The 13,415-nt window shown below is 43.3% G+C and overlaps 2 protein-coding genes across 3 annotated transcripts in view; one reads left to right on the top strand and one right to left on the bottom strand.

The window, feature by feature from the left end:
• The window catches only part of LOC126522575 (uncharacterized), a 51,473-nt gene extending 40,783 nt beyond the window's left edge, over positions 1–10,690 (bottom strand). For both annotated transcript variants that reach the window (XM_055066475.2, XM_055066476.2), the window contains exons 1-4: positions 10,237–10,690; positions 6,488–6,901; positions 5,807–6,073; positions 3,384–3,498 (exon numbers count right to left, since the gene is read on the bottom strand). In XM_055066475.2, coding sequence (XP_054922450.2) covers positions 3,384–3,498; positions 5,807–6,073; positions 6,488–6,901; positions 10,237–10,320 — 880 coding nt within the window. In that variant the 5' untranslated portion in view covers positions 10,321–10,690. The remainder of the gene's footprint in view (positions 1–3,383; positions 3,499–5,806; positions 6,074–6,487; positions 6,902–10,236) is intronic.
• A 164-nt stretch (positions 10,691–10,854) lies between these two features.
• Bin1 (histone deacetylase complex subunit SAP18) lies at positions 10,855–13,112 on the top strand. Its single transcript, XM_050171352.3, has 3 exons — positions 10,855–10,964; positions 11,126–11,232; positions 12,748–13,112. The coding sequence occupies exons 1-3, from the start codon at positions 10,908–10,910 to the stop codon at positions 13,040–13,042; spliced, it is 459 nt and encodes a 152-aa protein (XP_050027309.1). The 5' UTR covers positions 10,855–10,907; the 3' UTR covers positions 13,043–13,112.
• The last annotated feature ends 303 nt before the right edge of the window (positions 13,113–13,415 follow it).

Genomic DNA, 13,415 nt, shown 5'->3' with positions numbered 1-13,415 from the left:
GTGTTCAAATCCATGTACCAGCGACTGCTGTCTCTGGGTAACAAAAACAGATCTCAAAGGCTATGGTTTTGACGGCTGCAAGCATCGGAAGCGATTGTAAGAGCCAGAAACACGTCACAGATGCCATGTTTTCGACATCACCTGTAACATGTGCACTAACGGTCAAGAAGCTTAATGTTGATGTCTCTTGAAGTGATGACTCAATTCCTTTCTAATAACAAACTGTGCAGTGCATCACCTAAATCTAAGCAGAACTGACACAACTGAGTAGCTGACGTTGATGGTGAGCAGATAAATACATGCAACAACAAAACTTTTGTTATAAAAAAGATGAGATTCATGAAGTACAGTACACACAGATTTACAATTGGAAAAATTTAATGCTAGGTCATCATATGTGATATTGAAGGCAATGTGGCATGGAAGTGGCTGCACCACCATGAACACTTATTTCAAGGACAATATTGTAACGAAACATAAGAGGGGAAACTTGAATAAGTCTCTGCCGCTTTCATGTACTGTTTCGGTAACACGTATGACTTAAATATGGTGACCAATATATGATAACAGATTAATGATGTGATCGACATTTCTTGTTAATCTATGCCCGTTAAAATGAATAAATTACCTTAATGTTTAGGGAGAACTGCGATGCAAGATCAGCAGGTGAAAAATACGACATTATGGAAATAGGCAGGAACTACAGGCATGGAACTACAAGCCCTGAATTAATAGAATTAATTGAAAACAAATAGATAAAGCACCATATTTTTGTGCATATAACCTGCCACCGCATATAATCCCCACCTCCAATTACAACAGCCTGGAAAGAAAGAAAAAGTATCCCCGCATATATCCCGCGGAAGTGCACACAACACTGCTCAAATCTTTGCAAAAACAGTCTCCATTTGCAGATGCACAACTTGATACGTCGCATCATCGGCCAGCAGCTCTGTCCCCCCATTTTTCAGCAATGCTGACAAAGCTGGATTCACACGCCAGACGTTATTGCGGACGAATCAGTTACATGATATATGACGTGAATTGGATCACTTCGCAGCTAGCACTCACACGACAGCGTGGACGGAGAAGCCCTCGCGTTGGCAACGGCAGCAGAGCAAATACAACCAAGCCAGAAATCATATGGTGGTTTGGCTCATCACTGCATCACGAAGCGCATCGCGCAGACTGAAGGAGCACCGCTAACTACTAAACGCAAAATAGTGACGCATAAAGTGGAGGAGAATGGGTGACCGTAAAAGAAGGGAGCTTCAACACACAGAGGCGAGGAAAAGGTAGGATTCCCTAGGAGATAACGAAACTTTTGAATGGTGGGGTACTTTGCCTTGAGACGTGGCTTCATGGCAGCATGGCGTGCACTGCCCTGAAGCCACACTTCAAGCCGAAATTCACATATGACCCGTACCCCCCACTTTACTGTTAAATCTTTTTAAATTTTGGTGAGGGTTATACGTGCAAAAATACAGCATAGACTTTATTAGAACTGTAAGGGAAGAGGAAGAAACTAGAAGGATTAGGAAAGAACACTTTTTTTTTCAGCACAGAAAGTGTGAAAAAAAAAATAAATAAAAAGAAACCATTAGAACCTCCACCGTACAGTTATACTTCCCATTCTCTGCTGTGCAGCATACAACTATAGAAGCAATGACAACAACACGGAAATGGCAGTACAGTTTTCAAGTGTTTTCATTACATGCTTTCAGTTTCATTTTGAAAACGTAGTGCAGCTTTCAAACATAGTGGAATACAGGATGCCCCCTGTAGTTTGGTACAGGAATGGTATCTGGGACTTCGCAAGGCACATGGAAATGTCAACCTCATGGCAAGGCCTTTGCACTGATCAGCCACTGACACCTATAGCATCTAGGCTGCTGCAGATACAGTCATAATTTACCAGTTGTGAATGAGACAGCTCTTTGTTTGCGAATGTTCTTAACAAGCTTTGCAACAGGCTCACAAGCAAACATGTTCGGAAACGCAACTTCGTACAACCGAATTTGAATGTGGAAGCAGCCGCAGTCGATTCTAATGCGAGTGTGTCCAGTGAGAGCGACTCGAGCACCGAGTGACCTTTTTCTGAGTTGTCAGATTAGCAATCTTTCGTAGAAGGGAAGAAGGCATTCATTCGATTGCCGTCACTTTGTCTGCGCAAATATCACATGTATTTAAGGATAATTATTTTTTATTGCTTGAATAATAAATAGTACAAGCTATTTTTAATGGAGTTTCAAGTTTTTCCAACATTTCCTGGAAGAAAGAGTAAACCTGTTTTTTTTCATCCCACTCAAGAATTTCAGGAAACTGCATCCCCAGACTTGATATGAAAGACAAAGCTGTCCATGATTTCTTTGTTTTTATCTGACAGTTCTCAGTCCGCAGAAATGTCCAATCTCTTTTTTTTCCCTTTTTTTTTGTTTTTTTTGCGCAGGAGCCCTTTGATTCCTGCGCCAGCCCGGGACTGGGCATTTGTGCAGTGTTTGGTGTCGCCGGAGACAAACTGTTTTCTCTAACTTGGGGCAATACTGTGTTTTCCTGCACACATAATGCCCCCCCCCCCCCCCCGCCTTTTTGCAGCTTGAATTCGTGCACAGCAGCGATTTAGGTTATGAGATGCGACGATTCACACCACCCCATGGCTCTCTAAGCTCGAACCCGCAGTGGTCGGTACCCCTGTGAGATACATGACCTCCACAACTTCAAGCCTCATTAGCGATTATAAGTACAAACGCGTTGCTGCTAATGTGCTTCCTCAACAATTTCATTGGAAGCGTTATTTCACTGAGAGCTTGCAACTGTATCTCACTGAGATCAAGTCCCGAGCCATGGAACTTCAATTTGAGGTTCACAACTATATTATAAACAAGTTATGCCCTTCTGCACTGAAACCTAGCCTCAAGGTCTCGTTCATAAATACCGAACGAGTGCAGTGGCACGTTTCTGTGGCCACTGGCCATAGTGCACAGCCCGCATTCACAACCAAAGCATTGTATGTTGCATAATGGTAGCACAAAGACACACAAATATTTCACTGACATATCCTTACAACAAGTTGCAGTCATAATATACATGGAGTACGTAGTTATTTCGCAGAAAGCATAACTTATTTAGAACAACTGCACTGAAAAATGTGCGGAGTGAGACATCTATGATCGCACTGCGTATGCAGCTTCCGCGACATTGCCCGCTGACTATGAAATGGAGTAATGTAGATAGTTCGGTAAATTAAGGTTGGTCAAATAAACTGACCAGTTACGACTCAATTTGAAACCTGCAGTATGCACGCACCACACTGAAAACCACTTCTCACACGTGCTGCCCTTGATTCAACAGTAAAAGCGAGCACTCAAGTAGCCCCAGCTTACCAACGGCACGCTCGCCTTTCCGTTTTGCAGCAGCGGTGCTGTTGGCCTCTTGAGCACCGAGTTTGCGGAGTGGCGATCGTCTCATGCCACCACAGCACGGGCTCCTTGGCTGGGTCTAAAAGCAATAGCGACGTCACCAACATCACTACACTTTGCACCACGCAAGTACACCTGCAATGCGTGAAACAAACAGAAAGCCCTAAATGCTGTTAGCTGATGCTAGCAGAGGCTCTTTGGGCAGTGTTGTAGAAATATTGGGTGTCGTGTCGAGAAGGGAGACACGTATAAACCAATCTTCCAGCTAGATCACTGAATTATTGATGGCAAAATTTTGCACTTCCAAAGACGCAGAATTTTGCTGTGCATTTTCTTTACTGCCAATATTGAATTTAGTACTTGACTCTCGTATAGAATGAAATGGAAGTATGTATTATCTGCAGTCACATGGCATTCATATTATTATTATACAAGAGAAAACTATTGATCCCATAGATTTTTAAGCCACAGCATCTTTCACATAAATATATTGGAACAAAATTTTGCCAATAGCTTGTCATAATTATGCAGGGATGAAAAGTCAACTGTAACAAAAGTTCACTTCAGCTAAGTTTGTTATGAGAAGTCTACGCAATCGAAGTCACTTTGACGAAGACACAGAGCTAGTACATTCATCTAATTACAAGGCTCTGAATGGCACCATAGCAGATGGAACATACATCTCATGGTAAACTATGTGTGTTTGGAGATCCCACAACGGATATCCCCCAACCATGCAGGCATGATGATCTCATTGTCACACCCTTACGCCTGGGGAGGGACTGGTTCTCAATGCTATCAGTTGTGCATCACTTCTGGTAAGCAGTAATGGAGCCATTTCTGAGTTTCAGCACCAAAAGTGCATACTTTTACAAGCTTTTTGCAGCATGTCCACTTGTGTTTAAAACACAAAATTTTGAGGCAGAGGCTGATCAGTATCTACACTAACAAGAAATGAGTCTTTTTTAATGCTGTCTGAAATTTTGCTGCATGGCTTTACCTAGAAAAGAAGCCCCAACGTGCAAGCTCAACAAAGTTGGAACACCGAAGATAAGCTGATGGTGCTCATGTTCCAAGCATGCAAAATAAAGGGAGCATGTGTAAGGGGCACCAAAGTAAGCAGCTGTTTCACACTTCAGACTCAAGTATCCTTAAGATAAAAGTTTCATGGAGTAATATTCTTTAACAGCAGAACTATTTAGCAAACACATCAAGCAACATTTGAACTTATTTAGTAATCCCTGCTTAGACACTTGCGAGGGCGTTGAGGTTAAACTCTGCGGGAACAACATCTATACTCCAGCTCAAAATCGATTGGCAGAGCAGCAAGAGCTATGAGGCATGCTAAAACACCACCACGTGCTCCCTGTACACCACATAGTGTGCAATAGAATGTTGTGTCGTCCTTTGGCTATATTACAGATACACAGGTTTAGTATTGTCAAGCACTACATAAACGTTTGCATAGTTTTCCATTTCATTAAGGCTTGCAACATAGGTCCACATGGAGTGGTAAACATAACTGTTTTCCACCCAACAGCAATGAAGCAAAATTTTTCTGAAAACGCACGCCCGCCCAGGACAATGCAAAGTGGAAGGGCGAAACAATGAAATGCAGTGCAAAGTCACCGTTACTAACGTGATGCTTACTTTTCGCCCTTCGGGGCAGGGCGTCATGGCCATGTAGGAAGTGTTTTGGCATAGTGCAATGGCTTATTCATTGACCTTTACCTTCACACTCATCTGCTTGGGCTTTGGTAAATGCATAGGCACCGGTGCATTGCTGTAGCAGATCACACATCATGCAATGCCAAAACAAAGTTTTTAAGACCACAGTTATGATCAATGTAACAATTATATGTTTCCTTTTACCCAAGTTGTCTAAAGTACCCCATAGTGTTCTACTTGTGCAATACGATTTAGCAAGACAGTCACCGTCTGGAGTTGACAACTACTCCGTACTACTATACGCAACATTTAAGTGTACCATAGCTCATCTATGTTGCAAAACAGCCTACTACAAGCTGACTCACTCTCTTCTAGTTGTAAATCATAGTCACAGTCATTAGAGCCCAATAAAGCTTTAGAGGTCCATTAAAAGGAAAGCCTTTTTAGTGTCAATCAAAACTGCAGTTCGACAAGGGAGACAATTTCAGAACTATGACAACATGGATAGCGCAACGGCTCTAACATTGTAGACCTGAGTACAGTACTAAGTGGATAGAGAATTTTCTTTTCAAGTGGCTGCTGAAGAAGAAACATGACATTCGACAACGATACTGCCAATAGACACCATGCAATCTGGAAAAAGGACTTTTGACAGCAATCACTGTAAAATGAAGTGGAGAACAAAGTTTCAACTTGGCACCATAATTTTAACCACTCACAGCGTTCTCCGTGGTTGCAGTCGACTGCGCCACCTTTTTGTCGCAATGCGCAATGGTATCGGGCGGTGTGCAGCACTTGGGCGACACAGTGGCAGGGGACGGTGACTTCTCAGACCGAACAGTCTCTGGCATAGGGGACGGACTTTTGCGTGCTGCTGCAACACAGGACTCTTTTCGTGGAACGGGGGATGATGAGGACGGAGGAGTGTTTGTCTGTTCGATGGACTTAGACGTCTGCGCGGCTTCCACTGCATTCTTCTGAATAACCTGCATGAAATAATAGTAATAATAACAATAATAATGATAACACATAACAGACTACTTTATTGACTGACAAATAGCCTTGCTTGGGCTTGTCCATAATACATTATGAATGTACCTACAATGAAAGAAGAAAAAAAGAATGTCTTTTTACTTGTCTAACTTTGCATGATTAGTGTGTTTAACATTGTGTCATGAGGCCCTATGTTTTCAACAGTTTGGAAGTGACTGTATCATTAGGTCTTTTCTTTGTCCTTTGTATGTCACACCATTTCGCTACAGTATGAAACGGCAACTTGTCCAACATATGACTTTCCCAAGAGGTTGCCTCTGCAAGTTACTCTCATTCTCACTGCACCCTACACAAGAGACTAGTAGAGTGAGCTGAAAGGGGGAAACATACTGTGGCACCCAACGCACCTGTTTGAGCAAACTTAGTTTATTGGCTGCCTCTTCCTCGAACGACGATGCAGTGGTCCCATTCGAGCTGTCTCCACACGCTAGCCTGCTGTTCAGCGTCTCCATTATGGCTGCCTTCATCTCCTTCGCCTTGCCGCCGAACGAGTCCATGAGCTTTATGACATCGGGGTCCCTCTCGAAGACAATAGGAGGTACTGGTTCGTCTTCAGAAGCAGGGGACTCGGGCCTCTCTTCAGCGGCAATGGTCTCTGTGGGTTCCGAAATCTCGGCGGTAGGAGAGTCGGGGCAAGAGGGGTCAAGCTCTCCATTGGCTACGACTTCAGCTTCTGAAGGCACTGCAATGCACCCAGCTGGGCAGCTGTCATCAGCGGCAGGGTCTTCCTGCTGCTTTGGCAAATCCTCTGGGCTTGCGTCCTTTGTGCACAATGCAAAAAGGAAAAAGCACACATTGCACAGCTTTCACGAAGAAACACTTCATTCATGGAAACATAATTTGCTATGAGCAATTGATTTCATCATGCGTGCAATAAATTTGTAATTCTTTATATTCGTGTTCAAGAAGTTGTAGCTAGTCACTTGTATACTTGTAGTAGAATCAAACCTCAATACTATAACAAAGATATAACAAATTATTTGATGAAAGGAGTAAACGTAACATGTTTCTTGCAGATTTCAACGTTTAATAAATATATGCTTATAACAAATATCAGTCTAGACAATTTTGGCCAATGCTTTAGTGCCTCATTTACTTAAGGAATCCCTGAACCACCTTTTATCGAAGTGTAGAAAGGTATTTGAAGTGAAAATAGGCTACTTCAGAAATACTTTGCTACAAAAAGTACTTCAATGCATTCAGCAGAATTATTGGAAATCAAACACGACCTCCACTGTGCTCCCGTTCCTTCTTCAATGCTTTGCACTGCGAAGGCTACGGCCCAGTGGGGCATGCCCACAATTCTCTGCCTTCTAAATGTGCCTGTGGCATGCAGTTTCTAATTTCATTTTGGATGTTAACGTAGATGCCACAACTTCCGCCTTTGGTGCTTACGACATGCTAAACATAAGCCAAACATGGTTGTCCTCAGCGAGCTGCTGTGTGCTTAGCCAGTGGACTCATGGCGTCACCCCGCAGCGGCCGCGGTATCTACGCCATGTAGCCGACGGCAGCTTCATAGCGTAGATACCGTGGCCATTGGCCAATAGCAGCTGTCTAAGGAAATGATGAAATAGTGTGTCTAGAAGAGAGTGAGGACAGGGCTTTCTGTTGAAAAGACAGCGTTTAAGGGAAAGGTGACTTCGCATTCCACTTGTGAGCTCCACACACCGTGTATGACAGCAAAACTTGGCTGAGATGTTCCCAGCAGCATAGCTACCAGCGGACTATGTTATTTCAACAAGCCTGAGAGGTGGTTCAGAGCCCTTTTAACTTGCAGGATATGATATGTATCTCTTTAACGAAGGCATTGATGTATACAACCTAGTTTCATAGATAGTTTGCAGGTGAGATCAATGACACAGCTTCTTATTGTGCTAATATTCAGAAATGGCAGCCACAATGATGTCAGTGCACCATATCATGAAGCATACATTGTTTCAATCTCTGACGATGACCATATTTCTCTTAGTTATCAGTGTTATAGATTTTTTGCTCAATGCAAGACATGCCTGTTTTTCCATCATGTTTACTGCTTACACAGCTTCTCGGCATGCGAGTACACCGAGATGGTGGCCTCAATAACATCAATGCAAATCATCTATTGAATATCACATATGATAACACAGGGTGTTTACATAACACCTAAGGTGAAAGGGAAAAGTTATTTAGTGAAGCCTTGCGTAATTACCAAACAACTAAACACGATGGGTTCTTGGATTGAACTGTATACTGTTTACCTTATCTATGGCTCTGGCTGTGGTTCCCTCTACAATTATAGTCACAAGCATTCATCTTTGTATTTCTGAAAGCCATGCTGTTCTTTAAATGCTGCCCTCATGTTACGTACTGCCCAATGCCAGAGGGTAGCGACATCAGTAAACATGTTACCTGTGAGTGAATAATTTGAATAGAAAGCATTGTTGACTATATCAAATTGGTAACAACACGGTGACTATAGCCACAGAAAATAGGTACCCAGGTGTTAACCTAAGCTCAAATCTTTCTTGGTCCTCACACATCTGTATCTGTGCTAATGCTTCCAGTCTATTAGGCTACTTATGCCGTCACCTATTAACCTATGCAAATCTCCTTCCAGTATACATAAAAAAGCCTATTTGACTTCAGTTTGTCTTAAACTTGAATTAGCTTGTGCCACCTGGTGCCCTCAATATCATTATTTAATCGATATGCTAGAGGCTATTCAAACAGGGCCAGTTCATTTATTTCGAGTAACTACAGCTTTCAATCAAGCATAACAAAAATTAAACTGGATCTTTCACTTCAGCCATTACCTGTATGTCATGACACTGCCCTATTATCACAATTTCACAAATTTGTTCACAGTAGTAGGCCATTGACTGTTTATTTTAAACCTTCCAATTGGTCATCACACAGATTACACAATAACATTAGCTTCGCATGCATTTACAGAAATACTGATGTTTTTAACTCATCGGCCCTACCACGAACTAACCGATTATGGAATGACCTTCCAGATTGGTGTCTCAGCAAACTGTCTCTTAATTCGGTGATCACCTTAACAATTATTTCTGAACTAAAAATTAACATATGATCGTACCACCCACTTTTTTCCTTTCTTCCTCACACAGTTCTAATTTAACTTTCATATAGCCCAGGCTCACTTGATGGCTGTCTACTTGATTTATCTGCTTTTGTTTCTTTTTCTGGCTGTTTACCAGTGTTTAAGCAAGCTTACTCTCATTGATGCCGTTGTGTATTTTGCGCCAGGTGATGCTGTGTATGTCGGTGTTTAAATGATAGGCTTGCTTGTAGTGTTAGGGTATCTTAATTGTGTGCTCACTATTAAAATGCTAGCTGTATTTTTACAAATGTATTTGCTGTTTATGTTAATTGTTCCCTTTCACATCAATAGCTGATACTATGCTTACACCATCTACTTTGTTTACATTAGGTTTTTTCACTCATGACTGCTATGTATACATTTCATGCATCGCCCCCCCCCCCGCCCCCCTAGTCAATGCCCCAGTTGGGCTCTGTAAGGTATGTTTAAATAAATAAATAAATAAATAAACTGTTTCATACACTATCGAGGAGTTTATTAAAACACAATGTGTGCAAAGAAGCTCATGTAAGCTAGCCCAAGCAATACAGGAAGATACTAACAATTTTATTTCCCCACAGTCAAATAGAAGGATGAAAATGTGCCCCGTCTTCTAACATAGGGCTTCCAAACGACATCTTAATCGGTTAGAAACCAAACCATCGTAGTAGAAGTAAAACTGAAATGTGCTACTGCCAATTACTGTTCTTGTCACCGTTAAATTGTCGAAAATTTTATGTTGCGTCCTTTATTTAGGGCCGGTAAACCACTTTGTGAAGCTCTTTATTGACGTACTTAAATAAACCTGAATTATTGGCTGTCACGTCGCCGATATACTTAGGACAGGTGAAGACCGCCAGTAAACGTGAGTTCACAAGCTAAAGCTTCTTATCCACGCCACTGAGTAACGACATATACGCATGGAAGGACACACTTACGACGCAGTGAGATTATCAACGACACCGAGTCGCACGTTAGGCGTTAAAAGCAGCCCGAAATGCAACGCCTTACCAAATTAGGAACGACCGCTTTCGCATCTCGCGGGTCTTCTTCGGTGCCGAAGAGTTCGTCGGCTTTTTGTACTTCGGTTTCCATCACAACTCGGACAGGATACAACAGTGCACGATGAGGCTTTGAGGCGAGCAAGCGCTGTCCTCCAGAGACGTCTGTCGGGACGGGATTTGTAAACGCAAATCGCTCAGCTGACCAGTCGTCGAGGCTCAGTTGACTAGCTGCACCCGAAGGGAGACCGGAGAGAGTAGCGCACGCACAGACAACCGGGAAAAACGGAACGCGAAGGCACAACCGCAAGCGTACGAGCAAGACGCGCAGCTATGTTTACAGCCTCGCTATTTCAATGCTTAATTGAGCTCGAAAAACTAAAGGCGCTCAGAATGCACAAAAATAGACTTCACGACGCGCAGGACACCGCCATGCCTTTCAAGCACATGAAGCGAGCGCAAGCGCTGTTTCAGCCTGGCCGCACATTTATTCCATTTTTATTACGACTTCTTAAGTTTAAAACAAAGCATTAAATTTAGCTTAAAATTGCGATGTTCCGCTGCAGTAAGTAGTTTATTTATAACGCAAGAAGCAGCTCGTAAAACGCGTCGTGAACGCGTCGAAGTTTCAATGCAGGCAACAAGGGTACCGGCGCAGTCGCCATTGTTTACGGTATCAATATGGAGTCCGTCGTTGAAGAGAAGAATGAAAATGAGAAGCCAATTGACCGAGAAAAGGTTAGTATTGTCGCTGAAAGGTCATATGAGTGCTTGGAAACCGTCTCGTAGCACCCGAACATCAAATTTATGTGCTCACCGGCCAATCGCTGTTTCTGATATAACTAGGCGAGCGGTGCGACTTGTCTCGCGAGTTCAGTGCCGTTTTCTTATATGTGCAGACGTGCCCATTGCTGCTACGAGTGTTCCTCAACAACTCCAGGCATCATTCCATGAGCGAGTACTCCAGAGGCAACGTGCCCAGCAACGAGCTGCAGATTTACACATGGTGAGTTTCGAAAGCTGCGACATCTGTGCCTCGCGAGAACGTGGCCTTTGCGCCGCTTCAACCACGGACATGCGCCGTTTGAAATTGCTTCCATTCTCCAATTTTGCGGCAATTCCGACTCCGTCAAGTTTGTTACAGTCTGAAGCGCTCTGAGGCATACAAGTTTAGTATGTTACAAATGTTCCGTTCACAGCACTATGTTAATGTTAAACGGCTAAAAGCGAGCAAGGGATTTAATGTGTCCACAGTTCTACCTCTAGTGCCTGTGGCACAGCATGTCAAAACGTGGAAGCTCCGAGTCTCTTTCACAACTGAAAATCCAAGCTCACTAATTACTACCCGCTTCTTTTCGCCAGCCATGTGACACCTTTCGAGTGGCATCTTCATTTGAGTGACGTTGCGAGGCACCGTGTGATTGCATGTCGACTACTTTTGCAAACTACTGGCCACGACTCTCGGAAGAGTTCAAAACTCTTTTGATTGTTGCAATAGAGTCAACAGAGTTGCTGCCAACTCTGTCAGGGTTCACAATGTGCTTTCGCGAAGTATGCGTTGAGTCGTGCGCTGTATTGTACTCTGCCAGCATTTACGCCTCGCTGGATAGCTTGTGATAGGGCTCTCCGAGGGCTTTCTTTCGCTGCATTCGCTAAATGCAGTAGCGCGTAAGTTTCCCAACACACAGTTAGTTTAGATTCACCATGCGGCATTTTCACACTTCCCCACCCAGCTGGTTTCCCGCTCCAGTTTAAAGAGCTGGTGGCTCAAGTTCACCAAAAATGAGCAGGCCATAGTGTGCACTGCATGAACACCAAAAGGTACTCTGAGAAGGGTATAGCAGAAGGATTTCACTGACCTTCTGTCCAAAGTACCCCCTTGACAACATAAAGCTCCTTTTGTGTATGGATTGTCAAGATTATGCACCACGATAGGAATGCCCAGTTGCTACCTTCAGGCAATGGTATCACTTGCACTCAATGCCAGCCATTTGGCACACACATAAAAACTTTCCCAGATTTTTGGATGAGAATGAGGAAAGCAGTGCTCGGTAATGTAACCTCGCTGTTTCTTCACCTCCCTATTGTTGCGCTCAGCTTTGTCAAATCTCAGCTTCAAAGAGCTACCATAAATGTACCGTGTAAAGAAAAGAATGATGTGAGGACGTTGCTATCAGCGCCACTCCAGCTGAGATGAACAAGTGGAGCAGTAATTGGAAAAGTAAACATTGCACTTTATCTCAATTCATAACAGCTGTGTTTAAGTTTTATTCATGCAAATATTCTTTGAAATGCATGGCATTTATTCCGGCATTTATTCCAGCATCATATTGCTAATCCTACGAAAGATTGAATCTGTGGCATTGTGGGATATGTGCTGAGGAGTAATAGCAGAACAGTACCTAACACATCCAATGTGTCATAAGGTTGTGGGGCTTAACGAACAATTTATTGACTGGTATGGCCACAGTTCATTCATTGTCCCTACTTGCATCAAGCTCAAAGAATGCTTTGGTTTCAGGATGGATGCTACTTTGAAGGAGCTGACCAGCCTTGTGAAAGAAGTGAACCGAGATGCTCGGCGAAAGGGCACCTTTTTTGACTTTGCACTGGTGTTCCCAGATGTTCGGGGTCCGGGCTATCGCATGCGGGACATTGGTACGACCTGCTCAGGACAGAAGGGCTCAGACGATAACAAGACCCTCAATGCCTGCCGGTTCCAGATCGGCGACTACCTGGACATTGCCATCTCAACACCTCCCATGCGTGGTGGACCGGTTCCACCTTCAAGGCGGGGCAGGCAGTCTGGCTTCTAGCCAGCACAACCTCTAGCTTCAAAACATGTTCCATCTGTACAAAATAAACACCTTTCTGTCTTGTAATCGATCTGGCAAATTAAGGTTGGTGTTGCTTTCCTTGCACTATGTCTGCACTAAACCAAGGCACAAGAGAGGTAAAAGACAGGAGGTTAGCTTGAAGACACCCCTGGGTTCTACCCTGTGCTGGAGTACGGTACCAAAGAGGAGAGAAAAGAAAGAATGAAAACTTAAGACTATGTGTGAGCAATGTCAATCTTTTAAGTCCATACAGTCAAACACTGTTGCATGCATGAACACCGTACAATGCATTCTGTCACCCAATCAGTTTGTCACAAAATCCTAGGTCTTTTATATGACTGAGCAGGGCTTT

The sequence above is a fragment of the Dermacentor andersoni genome, chromosome 6 (assembly GCF_023375885.2).
Source record: "Dermacentor andersoni chromosome 6, qqDerAnde1_hic_scaffold, whole genome shotgun sequence".
NCBI lineage: Eukaryota > Metazoa > Arthropoda > Arachnida > Ixodida > Ixodidae > Dermacentor > Dermacentor andersoni.
This window is presented reverse-complemented; position numbering and strand designations above follow the sequence as displayed.

Bases quoted from the DNA above. Each gene is read 5' to 3' on its own strand.
- Bin1 (XM_050171352.3), top strand. From the start codon at position 10,908: ATGGAGTCCGTCGTTGAAGAGAAGAATGAAAATGAGAAGCCAATTGAC. The intron at 10,965-11,125 runs GTTAGTATTGTC...TTATATGTGCAG, and splicing joins AGCCAATTGACCGAGAAAAG to ACGTGCCCATTGCTGCTACG. The intron at 11,233-12,747 runs GTGAGTTTCGAA...CTTTGGTTTCAG, and splicing joins GAGCTGCAGATTTACACATG to GATGGATGCTACTTTGAAGG.